Source organism: Panicum virgatum, chromosome 7K (assembly GCF_016808335.1).
Source record: "Panicum virgatum strain AP13 chromosome 7K, P.virgatum_v5, whole genome shotgun sequence".
Taxonomy (NCBI): domain Eukaryota; kingdom Viridiplantae; phylum Streptophyta; class Magnoliopsida; order Poales; family Poaceae; genus Panicum; species Panicum virgatum.
In genome coordinates this window covers 5,126,616-5,146,718 of record NC_053142.1, presented here as the reverse complement: position 1 = coordinate 5,146,718, position 20,103 = coordinate 5,126,616, and the positions used below count along the sequence as shown (strand labels likewise).

Below are 20,103 nucleotides of genomic sequence, written 5' to 3'. Positions count from 1 at the left end.
ACCACCCTCAAACAGATGGCCAAACGGAGAGAATCAATCAGATTTTAGAAGATATGCTTCGTGCTTGTGTTTTAGCATATCCACATAAATGGGATCAATGTCTGCCATTAGCGGAATTTTCTTATAACAATAGCTATCAAGAAAGCATCAAAATGGCACCATTTGAAGCATTATACGGTCGTCGCTGTCGAACACCTTTGAATTGGTCTGAAGCGGGTGAAAGAACTATCTTTGGACCCGACATGGTTCAAGAGGCCGAAGAACAAGTCCATCTTATCCAAGCCAACTTGAAGGTTGCACAGTCTCAGCAGAAGAGCTATGCGGATAAAAGAAGAGATCCACTCGTCTCTAAAGTCGGTGACCATGTATACTTAAAAGTATCACCTTGGAAAGGCGTGCAAAGATTTGGAGTAAAAGGAAAACTAGCTCCCCACTACATTGGTCCATACCCAATTGTGGAGAGATGTGGTCCTATAGCTTACCGGTTGAATCTTCCAGCAAAGTTTTCGGCAATTCATAACATCTTTCATGTATCACAACTCAAGAAGTGTTTAGAGTTCCGACTGAAGTGGTTGAAAGTGACTCGATTCAATTAGAGTCTGATCTCACTTATCCTGAGCATCCAATCAAGATTATTGATCGCAAGGATCGAGTTACTCATCGCACCACCAACCGATTCTACAAAGTTCAATGGAGTAATCAATCCGAAGAAGAAGCTACTTGGGAAAAAGAGGAATTTCTGAGATCCAAGTATCCGGACTTTTTAAATGCTCATCTAGGTACTTCATCTTCGAACCTTCTCGCCTTATACTTTCTATTGTGTGTGAATCTCCGGACGAGATTCCGTTAAGGGGGGAAAGCTGTAACACCCCGGTGTTAATTTTGACGCTAATACCGTGCTTAATCACTAATTAAGGTTAAACACAATCATTAGCGTTAACCGAGTTCGCGCGGTAAACATCGTTTTAGCTGTGTTCGATCTCGTTTTTATCCATGATCCGAGCTTCGAATCAACTTGCGCCCAAAACAAAAGTTGCAGACTTTCTATTCCTCTACAACTTCTATTCTGGTCAAATTTCATGTGCCCATATGAAATTTGGAGTTTTGGCTTGTCAAACATTGGTCAAAATCAATGTAAATCAATTCATCTAGGCTACTGTGCTCCTCTGTTTTCCCTGTGTGTGCCCATGCCGAGACCCCGCGTCGTCGCCGGTGACGCCACGCGTCGGCCGTCGGCGATCCTCGGCTTCCGCATGGATGCGTTCTTATCCTTTCCTGAGCCCTATCCATTTCTCCCCGTTCTCTCCTTCCTCGTGCTCACGTCGAGCCAAGCTCGAGCTCAGTGCCGCCGTCCGCTGCTCTGGCCACCCCTCGCCACCGTGCCTCGATTCGCCGCGCCCAGAGCCCCGCAGCATCGCCCCGAACCTCCTTCGCCCCATCTCGAGTTCGCTTGAGCTGCACGCCGGCCGAATCAAGCCCGCGACCGCCGGCCGCCATTGACAACCCCGTCGAGCTCCGCCCCCTCTCATCGAGTTCCACTTTCCGGCCTCCCTCCGCTCAAATCGAGTCGCCGGTGAGCTTCTCCGCGCGCCCCTCTTCCTTCCCGGCCATTTCCCTGCGCGATTTAGGCACTGCTGCCGCCGGTTCCCCGCCGCGCCACCATAGCCGCCCTGCGCCGCCGCCTATGCCGCTGCGGGCCGCCCTGGCTCGGGCTCGCGCAGCGCCGCCATGCGCCCTGAGGACGCCGAGCTTCACTGAGTGTCGAATCGCCCAGCCCCGCGGTCGCCCAGCTTCTTCGCCGCCGGAACGCCGCCATGCGCCGCCGTCGCCCTGCCTTGCCGTCACCGCCCGCGTGCGTCCTGGGCCGCCCCCACGCGTGCTTCTGCTCGGCCGCGGCAGCGCTGTCCCCTGCGCGTGGGCCCGCCTGCGCTGCCCCGCCGGCCGGGCCGGTTCACGGCCGCCGCGCGTGCTGGCATGCGCCGCCGGTGTGCGGCCGGGGCAGGCGGCAGAGCAGAATAGGGGAGCCCCCCCCCTTTTGCTCTCTCTGTTCCAATGACAAGTGGGGCCACGGGTCAGAGGTTGTTCTGTTTGTCTAAAAATCCTAAAAATTTTATGGTAGCCTAATCTTTACATGTGTAGTCCACTGAAAAATTTCCAGGTGCATGGCCTATGTGTATGTTCGTGGATCTATTATTGTTCAATTTATAGTGCTAGGGCCAAAATAATTTACTTTCTGCATTGTATCTTTTAATTTTGGCTTGGTTTCAGTTTAACTTTTGTTCTTGCAGTAGGATCAAAATAGGTTACCCTTGAGAAATATTTGATTCTGATTGCTTGTTCGTATTTTGAATCTTTAATAAATCGTTGTCATGTCGTTTCTTCTTTTAATTGGCGTATTGCCTCCTGAGTGCCTTGCACCATTGTAACTCCTGCATGGCATCTTTTCATACGTGTAGACGTCACGAACGAAGCGGTTTATGAGCCGGTCCAGGAGCCGCAAGCAGGAGAACAGCAGGAGGACGCAGTCGGGCACGCTCCCGAAGAAATCGCTAACCCCGCTGACCTGCAAGGCAAGCCCCGGAGCATATCCCTTATTTTAATTACTCCATGTTATACTTAAAGTATTGTGCATTTATGTTCAAGGAATTGGTTGGAACCATAGATGCATAATCTTGAATACCTAGTGTCCTACTAGTGCAGTTATCGCTAGCACCGCTATGCTTAAGTAAACGCGGTAGAAGACGGGTGATTTCCTGTCACCCGCGAGATATAGGGTTGTTACTTCAGGCAGTGTTTTGAAAAATAATGCAATGAGAAGGAAATTGGAGACCGGGCGGAGGGAAAGTTGGACAGGATTATTGAGTAAAGAAAGTTGAGTCTCCACCTGTGTCGATTGAGGACCGTTCCGTTGTTGGCCCTTTGACTGAGGATTGAACAGTACTAACCACATGCCGGAAGTAGGAGGTAGTCGAAACCGGTAAGCTAATTACCTAAATTGCGTCGGAATCTGGGTCTCGACCTGCGATGCTGGGTAGGGTTGACGGATGGTGAAGTGGCCCACGGGTTCACTGGGTGTTCGCACGTGCGGGGCTCATCATCAGGGTGTTTGCGGGCTTGATTCAGACTTCGGGATAATTATGGGAACAGTTGACGTGTGTGGCCCGACGGGGTTTTCACGTGTTGTGTGAGTTAGGTCCACCTTGCAAGGTTAAATCGGATCGATTCGCCGTGACTCGCGGTTATGAGAGCCTTGGTCAATGTATCGCATCGTAGTAAGGATTGAAAGGACAGAAAGAGAAAAGATGGTTTTATGTGGATGTTCTTGAAAAGATAACATGATTAACCATGTATGCTCTAGAAAACTAGGCAAACCTAGTTTCTAGCTATCAACACAATTGGAGCTAAAATATTGAAAGTAAGGATCCAGTATTAGTGGCTTTTCAGCAAAATAACTCCAGAGCCAAAGAGCTGTGCATGTCTAGATAATGGGCTAAGTATACCCATAGACGGGTAAGCCTTGCTGAGTATTAGAATACTCAGGGTTTGGTTGTAACCCTTCTAAGTAGGCTATCTTCCGGAAGACTTCGAGGGAATCGGTGCGTCCTGGAGTGGTCAGCCTCTTCCTCCAGGTTGGACGGTCGAGTGGGTTCCGCCTTCTCCGTGAAGTGCAGACAGGTGAGCCTCACATCAGTGGGCAAGATGTGAAGCTCGTCTTTTGTCATCGACGTTATCTACCATACGGTATTTTGAAGCTTGTTTCAAACTGTTTATATTTTTCCGCTGCGTTTGTACTCTGTATTCGAAATGTAACTCTGGCTTGTAAAACTTTATTGTAAATTAATTTAGAGACTTTTATTTAACTCTGGTTGTAAGTTAAGTTTGAAAACTTTTGTTGATTGTAATCACCTGTGCTCGTCTTTTGGCGAAAGTTCCCATGTAATCGATCCTGGTTATAGCAGGCAGTCTGGGTGTACTGGTGAAGTGCAGTAGCGGAGGTTTAAGTTGAATGATTAATTAGTGCACTTGATCAGTATTATTTGGACTGTTCTGTGACACTGCTCCAACTGGGACAAAAGGCCCTTGTGCCCCCACGCTGCCCGGCTAGCCGTTGGACCCGGGACTAAAGCACTCTGTGGTCCCGGGTTCAAAGGCGGCCGAGACAAATGGCCTGGACTAAAGTCCTATTATGTAGTAGTGATGTCTATCACGACTGTACGACCATAATGAGCTCATGGAGACATTTGTGGCTGAACCTGCTAGAAATACATCTTTCTGTAATGGCTGGGTTACAACCAGAGGCACATATAAGCAGGTGGCTCATTGAGAGTAGTCAGCAAGTCAGATCACACTTATTGTAATTAAGAAAAGTCATTCAACTCAGTCGTATGCTCGTGACCGTGGAAGTTGACACGTACGCCCCCACCCACCAGTAGGTCTAATTTCAATGAGACCTATCGTGCATGCAATGCTAGCTGGACCTAAAGCACACCAAGAGTACACTATCTGGCCGTGTGTATCCCGTCAGTCGAAATAGTCAAGCTGCAGTGCACAAATTTCCGCACTTCCGTTTTCTTTCAGTAAAGGTGGTCTTACATTCTCGCTTGCTAACCCACTAACCCTGCCGTGCCGGTGCATCATGTGTCCAGGTAGCGTCACTCACACGGCCACACGCCCATGGACTCATAACCCCTGTTTGCCGTCTCCACATCCGGTTTCTGTGCTAGACAAATGCTCCAAGAATACATCCATCCATAGTTGATTCCTCGTCTGCAAGTCTCCTCTCCGATCCCATCCCACAAGTCGCCATGTTTCGTCCTTGTTTCATACTGTTTTGGCTGTTCTTATGCCTGGGACATAGCTCCCATTCTTGTGCTGCTGCAAATGGCAGCACTCTGGCAGCAGGCAAAGCGCTCACCAGTGGCGATCGGCTGGTCTCCAGCAATGGCAAGTTCGCGCTCGGCTTCTTCCAAACAGGCTCCAGTAAGTCCTCTGGGAACACCACTTTGCCCAACTGGTACCTAGGCATATGGTTCAACAAGATCCCCAAGTTCATAGATGTGTGGGTTGCCAATAGAGATATGCCAATACCAGAGCCCTCCCTCAACATGTCAAAGCTCACATTCACTGGAGATGGCAATCTGGTCATCATGAACCATGTAACAAAGTCTGAAATCTGGTCCACCAAGATTTTTAGTAGTACAAAATCCAGAAGCAACATCACTGCTGTGCTCACCGATAACGGAAACCTTGTCATACAAGATGCCTCGAAACCCCACCAGAATTTTATGGCAGAGCTTTGACCACCCAACAGATGTTGTCCTCCCTGGCGGGAAGATTGGCCATAACAAGTTCACTGGTATGAAGTACAGAGTTGTGTCAAAGAAGAACATAGTAGATCCCGCCTCGGGCTCATACTGCATGGAGCATGACCCGGGTGGTTCTAAGCAAATAGTTGATAAGCTTTGCAACTCATCTACAGTTTATTTCTCCACGGGCGAATGGAATGGGAAGTATTTCGCCTCGGTCCCTGAAATGTCTGCCAATTATTTTGCCTTTGTCAAATTCATCGACACCCATGAAGAAGAATATTGGACTGTCAACACATTCGATGAGACGGTGACCGGACTCATCCTACTTGACTCCAATGGCCTTACCAAAATGCTTATTTGTGTAACGACCCGGCCTGGGATAACGGCTAAGATCTACTCTATACGTTGAGTAAAACACACCTACTAAATAACTCTCTTGCGCTTTCGTCCTCGCTTCGCGTAAAAGGTTCGAACCGGAGTTACTAGCTTCCCAGGGACCAGCTATTTAAACTGGTTCAACTTCCTTTCCGTTTTCAGTCTGGGACCAAAGGAGCTGAGCCCCGCGATGCTACAGTAGCTCGCGCTACAGTAACCCGGGCGGCGCAGTCGGCCCGTGGCCGTGACAATTTGGGTCAATGCTTTGCAAGATTTGGAAACACTCTACATCAAACCCAAGGGTTCATGTGATGTTTTCGCTGTATGTGGACCTTTCACAATCAGCAATGAGAATGCACTTCCACTATTATGCACCTGCATGGCAGGGTTCTCTGTGAAGTCGCCCAAGGACTGGAACCTAGATTACAAGAGGGGTGGCTGTATAAGAAATACTCAACTAGAATGCAGTAGGAAGAAAACCACAAAAGAGTTGACTGACCAATTCTTTCCCATACCTAGTGTCAGCAGATTGCCTGACAATGCTCATGCCGTGGCAGCTGTTGCAAGTGCACAGGAATGTATGAATGTTTGTCTAGGTAATTGTTCTTGCACAGCATATTCATACAGTACAGGCAGCTGCTCAATATGGAAAGGTGGACTTCTTAATGTAAAGCAGCATAATAGTACAACAGATACTAATGGAGAGATCCTTTACCTACGCCTTGCTGCTGAGGAGGTGCAAAGTTGGGGAAATAGTGGGAGAAGGCGATTGACCATTGGTGTTCTCATTGGTGCAAGTGTTTCTGCTCTGGTTTTGTTTGTTGTTGTGATGTTACTAGTTATTCAGAGGAAGAAGCGCACGTCGTGCAATGATTCAAACGGCATCAAAGGTAGTGGTGGTGTTTTAGCTTTTAGATATGTTGATTTGCAGCGTGCAACCAAAAGTTTCTCGGAGAAGCTTGGTGGAGATGGTTTTGGTAATGTGTTCAAGGGGATTCTAAGTGACTCAACTAGCATAGCAGTAAAAACTCTTACAGGTGCATGCCAAGGAGAAAAGCAATTCAGAGCTGAGATTAGTACAATTGGAATGATTCAACATGTTAATTTAGTAAAATTGATTGGTTTCTGTTCTGAAGGTGATAGAAGGATTATTGTTTATGAGTATATGCAGAATCGCTCTCTTGATGTTCATTTGTTTCGAAGCAATGGTGCAATACTAAATTGGGGCACAAGGTACCAAATTGTCATAGGGATTGCAAAAGGGTTGTCCTACTTACACGAGAGTTGTCGTGAATGCATCATACATTGTGATGTTAAGCCAGAAAATATACTTCTTGATACATCATTTATTCCTAAGATTGCTGACTTTAGTATGGCAAAACTTTTAGGGAGAGACTTCAGTCGAGTTCTTACTACGATGAGAGAAACCATTGGGTATCTCGCACCAGAATGGATTAGCGGAGTCCCTGTCACACAAAAGGTTGACGTTTATAGCTATGGAATGTTACTGCTAGAAATCGTATCAGGAAGGAGGAACAAATCTGAAGAATGTAAAACTAGTGGTGGCCAAGCTGTTTATTTTCCTCTAAAAGCTGCACGGAAGGTTCAGGAGGAGGACTTTGGTAGCTTAATAGATCACCAATTACTTGGCGAGATCGACATAGAGGAGGTTGAAAGAGCTTGCAAGGTTGCATGTTGGTGCATTCAAGACAATGAATTTGATAGGCCGACAATGGGTAATGTGGTTCAGGTTCTTGAGGGTCTAGTAGACCTTGGCATGCCCCCAGTGCCAAGGCTACTTGAGATTATACTGGGAAGCTCTCCTTCAACATGAACTTACTATATGAAAGAAGTTCCTTGTGTCTGACGACATATATATATGAATAAAACCATATTTGCTCCTTGAGTAGAGCAGTCATATTTGTCAGGATAAATAATTTTGCATCTACACTTCCCCACTATCATTGGCTCATTTGTAACGCTCTATTGCTGAAGCTAAATATTCCATATACTCTGCTACTTGAGTTACATGTGGCCGGCGATGTATATATAAACAAAACCATATTGCTTATTTCAGTATACCTGAATTTTAATGTGCATGGTTCCAATGGTGGAAACCCTAGATCCAGAAAATCCAGTCACCGCGGTTTTCCTTTCCCCTTGCTCCCTCATCCAATTATGGATCCATCAGTCCAGCGTCCAGGATCGATTTCATCCAGCCTTGTGACCTATCTCCTGTTGGATGCACTGTGTATAGGGGTGGTAAAGGGCCCAACATTTTGAACTAGAAAATCTAAGGATCGGGCCCTAAAAGGGCCGGGCTCTAAACATATGTATTTTTGAACTAAAAATTTTAAGGGCCCTATTGAGCTGTGAAGAGGCCACTGGGGCCATGGCCCATTACCACCCCTAACTGTGTACTCAACTGATATGCACAAAGCGTCGACAGACTGATGGCTGATTCTCTTCACATGGAAAAGCAACAAATTTTGACTTGGTTGGAGGCGCGAGCAGAGTGGGTGAGGATGGTATCGTTTTATATACGAATACAAGCTCTTTTAATAATTATTTATTATTTAAAAAGAGCTCCCATGCTCAGCCTCCTTGAAGAAAATAATTATTTTATAATATAATGTTAATGGTGATTATACAAAAAACTTAGTGAATCTAACAAGTCGACCAGGTCTCTATGACAAATATACACTTGATGCCAATTCAAATATTTTCTCTCTGAGTGAGTTAATTGGTGTCGCTTTATTCGACAGAGATCACCCAGCCACTCAATTAAAGAGGAGAGGACTTGTTCAGATGGAGGCACACTCATGGATCACCTGCCAATCGATCCCCTCGAAAACCCATAGTGGCTATCATGATTTCACGTCCAATAATGGGTTTATTTAGACGCTTATGGCCCATCCCTGCAATAGAAAACGACTGATTGTAACGGCCTGGGCACAACAGTGACAACAGGCGGTTTATCAAGAGTCGGAACAAGTCAGATCAGACAGAGCATACTGAACCATAACTCGGTCGTATGCCAGGCAATTTCCTGGATCTTACAATTCAAGCTAGGAAGTGATTACTCCAGTGCAGTCCATCTCAAAGAGAGATGCATCCGCTGCCTTGTAAGTTGTAAGCTGGAATGGAGATGTGGGACGCCATGGAGACGGAGAACCATGTCGCGGAGCGCGGCCTCGTCCCCGCCAGCGGCGGCGACGTGCAGGTGCATGACGAGCGCGGCGGCGCTAAGGTGGACGGCTTCGTGCGCAGGGACCAATCATGGTGCGCAACACATATGCGAATCAAAGCTACACGAATTGTGCTCTCATTTCCTGAATTCTTGTGCTGTTTTGGCACTTGCAGCCGGTACGCTAGCAGTGACGGCATCCCAAGTGATCTGCTCGTCAAGGTGGGAGGCGTCAACTTCCACCTCCACAAGCACCCCATGGTCTCCCGCAGCGCCCGCCTGGGCCGGCTCGTCGACGAGGCATCGGCGCTGCCGCACGGCCCCGACGCCGCCACCGTGGTGGAGGTGGAGCTCCCCAACCTGCCGGGCGGCCACGGCGCGTTCGAGCTGGCCGCCAAGTTCTGCTACGGCGTGGTGGTCGACATCACGGCCGCCAACGTCGCCGCCCTGCGCTGCGCCGCCAAGTACCTGGAGATGACGGAGGAGCTGGAGGAGGGCAACCTCGCCGCCCGCGCGGAGGCGTTCCTGAGCTGCGTGGTAGCGAACTCGTGGCGGGACTCCGTGGCTGTGCTCCGGAGCTGCGACGAGGGCCTCTCGCCGTGGGCCGAGGACCTGCAGCTCGTGCGCCGCTGCAGCGAGTCCGTCGCGGCCAAGGCGTGCACCAACCCGAGGGCCGTGCGCTGGGCGTACGCCGGCAGAAGGTCGCTGGCCAAGACGGCGACGATGACGACGAGGGCCGGCACGTCCAGCGACACCGTGCCGCCGCCGGCGGACTGGTGGGTGGACGACATCTGCGTACTGAGGATCGATCACTTCGTGCGGGTGATCACCGCCGTCCAGGCCAAGGGCATGCGCGGCGACCTCATCGGCGCCGCCATCACGCGCTACGCCTCCAAATGGCTGTCGCCAGTTATTCTCAGCGAGGAGAGCGCCGGGATGCGTGGCAGCGAGCCGTGGCAGCAGGCCGGCGATGGCGTGCTCCAAATGGTCATCGCCGTCGCCGGCGAGGGGGGCGACACGCAGCCGGAGACGGCAGCTGGTGAGCAGAGGAGGGTCGTGGAGAGCCTGATCAGCATCATCCCCCCGCACAAGGACTGCGTCTCGTGCAGCTTCCTCCTCCGGCTGCTCCGGCTGGCCGTCATGCTCCGGGCGGCGCCGGCGCTGGTGACGGAGGTGGAGAAGCTCGTGGGCATGCAGCTGGACCAGGCGGCGCTGCCCGACATCCTCGTCCCCTCGTACCCCTATGGCCGCTCCGACGCCGCGTACGACGTAGACCTCGTGCAGCGGCTGGTGGAGCAGTTCGTGATGCAGGAGCAGCCGTCGTCGTCGTCCTCCCCCAGCCGCGGGAAGGCGGAGAAGCAGGAGCAGCATCAGAGCACAAGGGCGCAGCGCGTGGCATGCCTCCTCGACAGCTACCTCTCCGAGGTGTCGCGCGACCGGAACCTTCCCCTGGGCAAGTTCCAGGCCCTCGCCGAGTCGCTGCCGGAGCCGGCGCGGGCCTGCCACGACGGGCTGTACCGCGCCGTGGACTCGTACATGAAGGCGCACCCGGCGGCGACGGAGCACGAGCGGAAGCGGCTGTGCCGGGCGGTGGACTGCGGGAAGCTGTCGCGGGAGGTGCGGCTGCACGCGGCGCAGAACGAGCGGCTGCCTCTCCGCGTCGTCGTGCAGGTGCTGCTGTCGGAACAGGCCAGGATGCCCGGCGCGCTCGGCAGGGCGGGGAGGAAGGAGGAGGACGTGAGCGCGCTGAGGATGGAGGTGGAGAGCGTGAGCGCCAAGTACATGGAGCTGCAGCGCGAGGTGGAGTTTCTGCAGAGGCAGGTGGAGCGCATGCTGCCGCCGCCGTCCGCGGCGGGAAAGCAGCAGCAGGGAGTGTCTGGGTGGACAAGCGGGTGGAAGAAGCTTGGAAGGCTAGGCAGGATTCAGGTGGAGCAGCCGGTGGTGAGCGCGGCACCAGACGATATTGGGAGCAGGGAGCCTCGACCTCGACGGAGGAACTCTGCTTCGTGAGCTGCTTGTTCCTGACCGGAATCCTGCAGGCTTTGGTTAGATCTACTCGTGTTAGGGAGCATTGCAAACATATATGCTCTTAAACAAAGAATATAATCTTTGTACACTATCAGTACATACAGAGCTTCATTTACACTTGAATTAGAATCCTAAAAAGTATTAAATACGTACCTGGTAAGCCTAAGCCCCCCTTTTGCTATTTTCCTCCCTCCTTATCTGCATGTTTGGTAAGCACAAAACCTACTAGTAATTGTAAAATGGAGAAAGTACAGGCTACCAAAGCAGCCTATAGACCTGCAGCTACAAAAACCATTTGGCATTTAACAAACAGCATCAGCACCATCTCAAGTCCAATTTCAGGATAACATAACAAAACTTTAAAGTATATACCTACCGACCTTCAATTCCCCCTCTTCGCAATCATGCTCCCCATTTCTCTTTGGTGCATAACACAGATCATGTGCCTCCCCAGGCCAAAAATTATGATGGGAAAAAGGCCTAAGTGACGAAAACATGGTATGAGAATCTCACACGCGAATAAAAAGCTGTCAAGAGCACACCCAATGGGCTATGCAGGACCTTAAATGGGCTGATTGGAGCAATGTGGGCTATTCTCCATGAAAATAGGCCTTTTTTCTACAGACCCATATTGTAGCAGACCTAAGAACAGCCATGGGTCGGCCCCTACTTCCTAGAACAATGTGGCCTATTCTACATGAAAATATAGCGCTGCACTAAAAAGGGATAGGACGTAGGCCTTATGAGCCATTGAAGTCAGTCCATTGTGAGTTGCGGTGTTTGTCTGATCTTATGGCCAATTTTAAAGTCTTGATTTCGAGAAATCCAAAAAGTTAGTTGGCTCCTATAATCTAGAATCCATATTCAGCTAGATTCTCGATTCTGTGAGTCATCTGACTTTTGGATTTTCTAAAATCAGGCCTTCAAAATTGGCCAGAAGCTGAAACAAACGGGCATATATTGTCTCACGAATTGTGTTTGATAGGGGTTGTGAGTTGTTGTCTAGGTATATTCCTAGCCGTATTAGATTTTTGGCCGGTCTCCTACTTAAAAAAATTATGTAGTTGTGTGGTCCTACCTGTTTTCTCCTCTTAAAACCCTTGTTGTGATTAGCAAGTTGTGAGAGGGTGTGGTTGAGATTTTGCCTCCTATTTTTGCGGGTTTTGGGGCAGTTTTTTTTTCTTATAACTGTAGCATTTCTCTTCTTATGATAATGTTACAACAAAGTGACAGCTTTGCCAATCCGTTTGTAAAAAAAAATGCTAATAGTTAAGTGGAAAATAACTAGCACATGCCAAGTATACTTTGCAGGTTATCTACTCAACTACGCACTGACTCCGTACATGGGCTATCCTTCAGAAGTATACTTTGCAGGACAAGCTTGTAGCGGTCTCTCATTTCTTGGCACAGGTGGCCAAGGATTTTTTTGCCCGGGCACATGGGTGGCGGTCTAGTCTTCGGATTGACAGTCATTAGTGTGGAAGGATCTTTATCAAACTCTTTTTAGGCTGTGTGTCGTTTAGGCAGAGGTCGGGAAAATTTCAAGACGATGTATCACCTTGATGTATTGTGCTTGAAATCAATAAAATTTCCCTTTTCAAAAAAAAACTAGCACATGCCAATCCAAAAACGTCAAAGGGATAGCTATCATGCAAATCCCTTCGGGTACGGTAGTGGGAATCTGAGAGGTCATCCTCAAATACTGCTGAAATAGGGATCCAATACGTGGTCTAGAGCCTCGTATATAAGTGTAGAAGCTACCTAAATAGCATGGAAAATGGGGGCTCAATTTAGGTTCTCAACTTTACTCTGAACGAGACATGGGGCTAAATGGGGCAGCCGATGAGCTGGACGCTATACAACAAAAGATAATGATGCTGATTTGTTCATGAATGGGCTCCTATCTCACTGCCACATATGGCACATCAAAGTTTAATTGTGTTCATATCTTAACTGGACTAATATATAGAATACTCCGAATTATTAGCAATCCATTGAACAGGCTTCTGCCACTATCTTAGTTAGGACCAGGTGTGTTGAAGATTGTTTAATTTTTTGGGTGAGGATCGGAGTTATTTGAAAATTGTTTAATGAAATTATTAATCTGTGGAAACTAATTTACAATTGTTGTGTGTGAGTGTGAGAGCAATTTTTTTAGACAAACAAATTTGTTATTTTAAACCACCAACGCAATATTGATTTTTCTGCTTACAGTTTTCATTTTGTCCTTACGGTGTTACGTACAGCAGTTTTTCCTTTCGTATCTCTTGTTTCTTCAACGGAAACACAACTGTCCCAGCTGTGTATACCACAGAATCAAATTAAGTCAGTCAGTTTTGAAGAAGGGAGATGCTGCATGCGTGGACTTCCCAGACTTCCTAGAGTCAGCTGTACCAAACCAATTCTTGGATTCTTGCATGAGTGTTGCTGCAAGGGTCTGACCTGAAGCTGGCTCTCGTTGCACCCGCGCGCCTTTCGTTATTTAAGCCGACCCTGCTCCTAGCTCTGTCTGTGATGGCTACAGTAGCACACGCTTACAGCTCATCATGTGTCGTCAGACATATTCAAGATGATGGAAAGAAAAAATATCTCAAGGATGGAGTCGGGTCCACTCGTCAGTGGGACATGTTGATACATTACCGTTAGAGGGTTGTTTACGACTACGAGTACAGAGTAGCTAGGTCACCACCAAATCAAACATAGGGGGTCCTAACAACATAATACAATCTATGTAGGGAAGTATTAAATCAAAGGGAATAAAACTAAAATTAAACCAAATGGTCTATATTGTCAACAAAGCCCATCAGCCATTTTCCAAGGGGTTGGAGCTCTAGGAGCTATGTAATCTGACTCCCTCTCCATGTTAGACAGGGAGACTTTGATGTCAAGATGCATGTGCCACAGGTCATCTGAAGCTCCACCTGACAAGCACCCCTGCTGCCTACCAACTCACAACTACACATGCAGATGCACATACGGACATTCCCCAAGTCAGAGATATGAGATACTATATATGTGTGTACTGGCCTTGCTAGCTTGCAGCTTTAGTTTGGTCCATCTTTTTCTATGAAGTTGGTGCCTGTGAAAGTGATGTATCAGAAGTTGGATGCAATTAATGATACAGACATGCTTGCCTCTTTATAGCTTCTTGTTGCTACAGGTTAGATCAGAAAGACACTTCACATTTGAGCCACTTGCAGCATAATTCCCTGCCTTCCCTAGATGCCAAACAGGTAAACAACTATCTCTCCAGCTGCAGTATTTAAGCTAAAGTTTGGCAGGGATGAAGATGACTTTGCCTGGATGATATCATTAGAGATATGCATGTTCTGCATAGGGACAGAAGGCAGAACCTAGGACCAGGATGCATGATTGGATAGGGCATGATGGCATGGTATATAGTTCCCATCTTGGATTCCCTTCTTGTGAAAAACATAGGATTCATGCACGCATTGCATAAAGAGGAAAAAGGAGACAAGAAACAAAGGTTAGAAGGACAAAAAAAAAGTTCTTTTTGAATAAGTTCTAACTTAGGCTCATGAGTAATTTTTAACTTCCATGTTAACAGTTGCATATTAAGTATATTGAGTACAGCATAGGTTCAAAATATAGAAGCCGTGCCTCGGTAGTCTGTAATATTCTCGCGTGCAGTTCTCCTGCATGTTTTCAAGAAAGAAAAAAGTGTCAATTGAGTTCAGATTTTGCTTCGATTGGACTGAATAAAGTGAAACATTTTCCAACCCTAATTAAGAATCTTATAAACGATCTTGACCAACTATTCAAGATTTCAAGTTAAAAAACAACTATGCTTGATCCATTTCCAATTTGTGTCTGCACAAAGTGAAATTTACTGAAGCAAACATAATTATTCTTTTTCTAAATTTCTAGTTGACATCACTTCTGATTTCGACGTCTCAAACTAAACTGTGACAGGTCAATTCATATAAAGCATTTGGTTGTTAATTATCGTTAGATGCTTCGGTAGATGAGTGACCACCATAGTATGCATAGATGAGACGCATGTGAAAGTGACAATAATCAAACCAAGAAAAATCCCGAGAAGACTACTAGGCCGTCCTCAAGGATTCATGAACTCGTCCCATATATTGAAAACATCCACTAAAAGATAGGCATCCTGATCTCATACACCACTAATAAAGTGTATATAGTCAAAGAGTCCCCAGCTAGCTGATTTAGTAATACATATTTATGGCATTACAGAAACAAGTTGTTATGACTTTTGAGATATTTGAAACTACAGAAAGAGAGAAAGGAGCTGAGAACATAATGTTAACTAATATCCCTTCTAACTTTTATATTGAACATATCTATTGCAAGATAGTGACTGAACAAACCACATTGATTTGCTCCGGTTCTCTTAGATACAATCGATCCCTCCATTGACAATCATAATAGATACTAACACAATCATTGAAGTGTAACTTTCATCACCAACTTCAATATAGTAGAATATATACTGATGTCTTTTAAGCAGTAATTGATTAACTAACTATAATTTGAAATGATACAAAAAATAATATTTTCACGAAGAATAGTATGGTTTCACAAAGTTCCAATGTTTAAAGCAAAAGGTGCATAATCAAAGCATGTTCCAAATATTTAAGATACAGCAACACCAACAACAACATAGCCTTTTATCCCAAGCGAGTTGGGGTAGGCTAGAGATGAAACCCAAAAGACACAAAGGTCACGGTTCCGGCACGCTGATAGCTAGTCTCCAAGCACTCCTATCCAAAGCCTTAACATCCAAAGTCTTCAGAGATATTCCAATCCTTAAGGTCTCTCTTAACCGACTCGTCCCAAGTGAGTTTAGGTCTACCTCTACCCCTCTTTACCTTATCGACACGCTTTAGAACCCCACTATGCACCGGCGCCTTAGGAGGCCTCCGTTGGATATGTCCAAATCATCTCAACCGATGTTGGGTAAGTTTCTCCTCAATTGGTGCCACCCCTACCCTTTCCCGAATAACTTCGTTCCGGACTCTATTCCTTCTTGGGTTCCTGTAAAATCACCACAACATCCGCATCTCTGCTACACTCAGTTGCTGGACATGTCGCCTTTTTGTGGCCCAACATTCAGCACCATATAACATCGCCGGGCGAATCGCTGTCCTGTAGAATTTGCCTTTTAGCTTTTGTGGCACCCTCCTGTTACAGAGGATGCTAGAAGCTTGATGCCATTTCAACCAGCCAGCTGAGATTCTATGCCTAACATCTTCGTCAATGTCGCCATTCTTTTGTAGCATCGATCCTAAATACCGAAATGTATCCTTCTAGGGCACCACTTCCCCATCGAGACAAACATCTCCACCCTCATGCATAGTCGCGCTGAAATCGCACATCATGTACTCAGTCTTAGTCATATTAAGCCTGAACCCTTTCGACTCTAACGTACATCTCCACAGCTCTAACTTCCTATTAACCCCTGCCCTACTCTCGTACAAACCTAACTTCCAAATATTTAAGATCCAAATATTTATTACTATTTTAAGTTTGATTTGACCTTTTGTACAAACCCTTGGTGGTGCCGATATTCCAAGAAATGTTGACAGGCACTGTGAATTAATATGAAATTATGCATATACTATTTGAAGTAATAATCTACAATTTGCTGTCACTGTTATGAATATATATGGACATGTTAGCCCATCCTGTCATGGTATTTTCTCAGGTGAAACCATTTTTCTATTTGAAAGAAATAGTCCATGATGAATATCGTGACATTTCGGGAATCCGCACAAAAGAGGAAAATGTAGAAACCGGCAATATAAACACCTCATACCACACATGTGGAGACTGGAAAGGCAGGTTCTAGACTTCTAGTGACACAGCAAAAAAAAAAAGGAATACCAACACCCCCACAACTTTTTTCAACTCACAAAATGCACCACCAAGAGTTAAAAACAGGACAATAAGAAACCCAGAAAAAAGTTGTCCTCCCTCAAAAAAAAAAAAGTTGTCCTATATATACCCTACCACGACAACCAAACCAAGATCACACACACACACACACCATGACATAGTGCCATCATCCCACAATTTGGCAATACCCTTGAACCCGGACACAACAAAATTCGTGTATGGAAGACCACGGCGGCCACCCATTGCTCCACGGCGGCCACCAGCTCCAGCCCCCCGCTGGCGCCGCCACGCTTGCCTACGCGTGGGACTACATGGCCGGCGCTCCGTTCGACGACCACGACTCCTCCGGAGGCGGCGGCCAGCAGCTGGACTCCTGTGGCCTGTCGACGGCGTCAGAACTCCGGCGGGCGCTGGTTCGCGCGCTGGCGGAACTCGACGCGTCGCACGCCGCGCACCAAGCGGAGCTCCGGCGCATGGAGTCCGAGGCCGCGCGGCTCGCCGCGCTCGTGGCGTCCGCGGCCTCCGAGCGGGCCGAGCTCCGGCGACACTGCCACTCCCTCCTGCTCCTACTCCACCACCAGGCCCAGGCGGCGGCGCCTACGCCGAGCCTCCACGCCGGCGTTCTCGGACGAGGCGCCGCCGCCGCCAACGCCGCCGTCACGGACGAGCACGCGCCGGACGCCGCGGCCGGCGCCGACGACACCGAGCTGGAAATGGCGCTCGCGCGGCGGCTGCCCGAGAAGGGGCGCCTGGTTGAGGCCGTGGTGTCGGCCGGGCCACTGCTCCAGACGCTACTCCTCGCCGGGCCGCTCCCGAGGTGGCGCCACCCGCCCCCAGCCGCGCCAGCCGACATCCCGCCGTTCAACCCCGGCCACCAGAGCCCTCTCAAGACCGACGGCTCCAACTCCTTCTCGTCAGCCTCGGCAGGCTCATCGTCGCCGGAGAGCAATTGCAGCGGTGGGCCTCCGCCGCCGGCGGCGCACGCGCTTCCGTCGTTTCACATGAGCCCCTTCTGCATGTAGCTGCACGCGTGCGCGGCCCCTGCTGCTTCGTGGGGACGGGTACATCCATCACACATCATGCCATGATTGACATGAGGGGCTTAATCAGTTAATTGTCATTATTAGTGGTGGCTTAAGTGTGGAATAATTGTCGTCGGGTCCTCTAAACTTTGAGTCCTTGTCTGCTTGGACCCTTCGGACCAATGACACGTGGCACCACGCGTCGTGTGGTCTGGAAGGTCCAAGCAAATGTTGAAGGCAGGAGAGAGTCTTGTTCATGTTGTTATATATGGTCCATTTTTTGTTAAGTGTTAGTGATTAGTCGGTGCTTGTGAGTTTCCTCGCTTTGGCTAATGATGAAAAGTGAGCAAAAGGGATTGGGGGCATGCATGCAAGACACGCACATGCATGCCACTGATCAGTAAGTAGATCAGTGCAGTAGGCCAGCACCTAGTGTGTTCTGGTGTCCCTCAATTTGTAAGATTGGTTAGTTCATGCATAAGCATGAATACTACTGTAAGGAAAATGACCTCGTTATGCTATAATATGTGATTTTTTTTAATTGTGTGACAATATAATCAATGGGACTGATAAATTTGTGAGCTCAAATTTTTAGGATTTCTAGGTCCAATGGATGGAGTCCAAATCACTGTCAAGGTGTCCAAATTATAGTGAAAATCCAGAGAGAATATATTTAAGGTATTCAAATGATATCCATGACGAATTGGAAAACTGCAACTGAAAAGAGTCGACTGGTTAAACCGATGCAATGAAAAAACAATGGGTTGATGCACTGATGAAGTGCAACGTTGATCAAGTGTAGTGCTCGTCAGTAGCACTGGTTGAACCGACACTACAAGGGCTTTAGTGTCGGTGCATTGCTGAGGCAACATGACGATCAAGTGAAGAAATTATAGAGGCACAAGTTAAACCGCCGGTGCAATCAGAAGCATTGGTGCAATGGTACTGGCATTGTCCAAAGAGCGTGTCAAGTAGTAGGAGAACACGTTTTTAGCACCGGTTAAACCGACGGGGCCCGTACAAGGCGTCAGTGCAATGACGTTAGTTGAAGTAGGCGGATGGAGTTCAACGGCCAATGCAACGGCTAGTAGCAGGCTAAGTATGATCGGTTAAACCGACGGCTACGACCGGTTTAACCAACATATTCTGCTTTTTGGCAGAACGGCTATGTGTTGCCCTCTAGCCTATATATAGGCCTCACCTCGGGTTATTTGAGGTTACTGTAGTCAAGAGGAACCCCATACACACCGAAGAAGACATCCAATTCAACTTTGAGCTTAGTGATCACATCGTTAAGACTTAGCACATTCCATGAGAGTGTTAGTGCTAGGTTAGCTCTTGAGAGAGTGAGAGCAAGGTGTTGCTACCTTGTGGTTGGTTCTAGAGTGAACCGCACTTGTATTCAAGGTGTGCTGCCCCCTTGGAGTCTTGGAGACACGTCGGCAAGTCTTCAATCCTCCAACTTGGTGTGGAGCGGCGTCGACGATCATGTGCAGGGGATGTGGACACGCCCATCTTTCGTGGAGAAGCTCTTTAGTAGAAAGCGGGATCAAGGTGACCGGAGAACTTGGCGTGAGCCTTGGTCGCCTAGCCTTTGTGGCGAATCAAGGGGTCCCCAGAAGAGACTTGGTTGCCGAGAAGCGATACTCTTGTTGAGTGATTCAACAATATGGACTAGGGGTGGCTTAGCACCTACCAATATCAGAGGATAAACCATTGCGTACCAATATCAGAGGATAAACCCTTGCGTCAAGAGTTTGCTTCCCCTCATCTCCTCCTTTATGTTTCCACCTTTCATATTTGCAACTTGTGTGCCTTTATATTCTTAGAAGACCACCAAGTTTGGGTTGGCTATAAGTTGTAAAATCTATTTTGGGTTGAGGGTTTCACACTAGATGAACCATAGTTGCATATCAAGATAGCATATTTTAGTTTATATTTTTGTCCATTTTAGTTGTAGCTATAGGTTAAGATTTTAAGTTTGCCTAATTCACCCCTCCCTCTCTTAGACTACGAGCACCAATTCCTTTCAACTACACCGGGGGTGGATTATACTGAGCTGCACTACTAAAAAAATGATTTGTAGCAATGCCTCAAATTTTTTTAGAGGCGGATCAAAATATAACCCGTTGCTACAAATAGACCAGAGTTACTGTAGCAACCGACCCGCCTCTAAAAATGCATTTTTAGGGGCGGATCACCCCCTCGACTGCTATTAAAAATAGGTCCATTTTCAAAGGTGGACGGAGACATCACCCGCCCCTACAAATAATATTTGTACGGGCGGGTGAGGGCGTCA

General features: G+C 47.8%; 2 protein-coding genes and 1 pseudogene across 2 annotated transcripts; all 3 read left to right on the top strand.

Annotated features, from left to right (window-relative positions):
- Nucleotides 1-4,624: 4,624 nt before the first annotated feature.
- Nucleotides 4,625-7,712, top strand: LOC120639652 (annotated as a pseudogene).
- Nucleotides 7,713-8,508: 796 nt separating this feature from the next.
- LOC120639651 (coleoptile phototropism protein 1-like) lies at nucleotides 8,509-11,059 on the top strand. Its single transcript, XM_039915511.1, has 2 exons — nucleotides 8,509-8,966; nucleotides 9,048-11,059. The coding sequence occupies exons 1-2, from the start codon at nucleotides 8,827-8,829 to the stop codon at nucleotides 10,879-10,881; spliced, it is 1,974 nt and encodes a 657-aa protein (XP_039771445.1). The 5' UTR covers nucleotides 8,509-8,826; the 3' UTR covers nucleotides 10,882-11,059.
- Nucleotides 11,060-16,922: 5,863 nt separating this feature from the next.
- Nucleotides 16,923-18,342, top strand: LOC120639650. The gene has a single exon (XM_039915510.1). The coding sequence runs from the start codon at nucleotides 17,001-17,003 to the stop codon at nucleotides 17,802-17,804; it is 804 nt and encodes a 267-aa protein (XP_039771444.1). The 5' UTR covers nucleotides 16,923-17,000; the 3' UTR covers nucleotides 17,805-18,342.
- The last annotated feature ends 1,761 nt before the right edge of the window (nucleotides 18,343-20,103 follow it).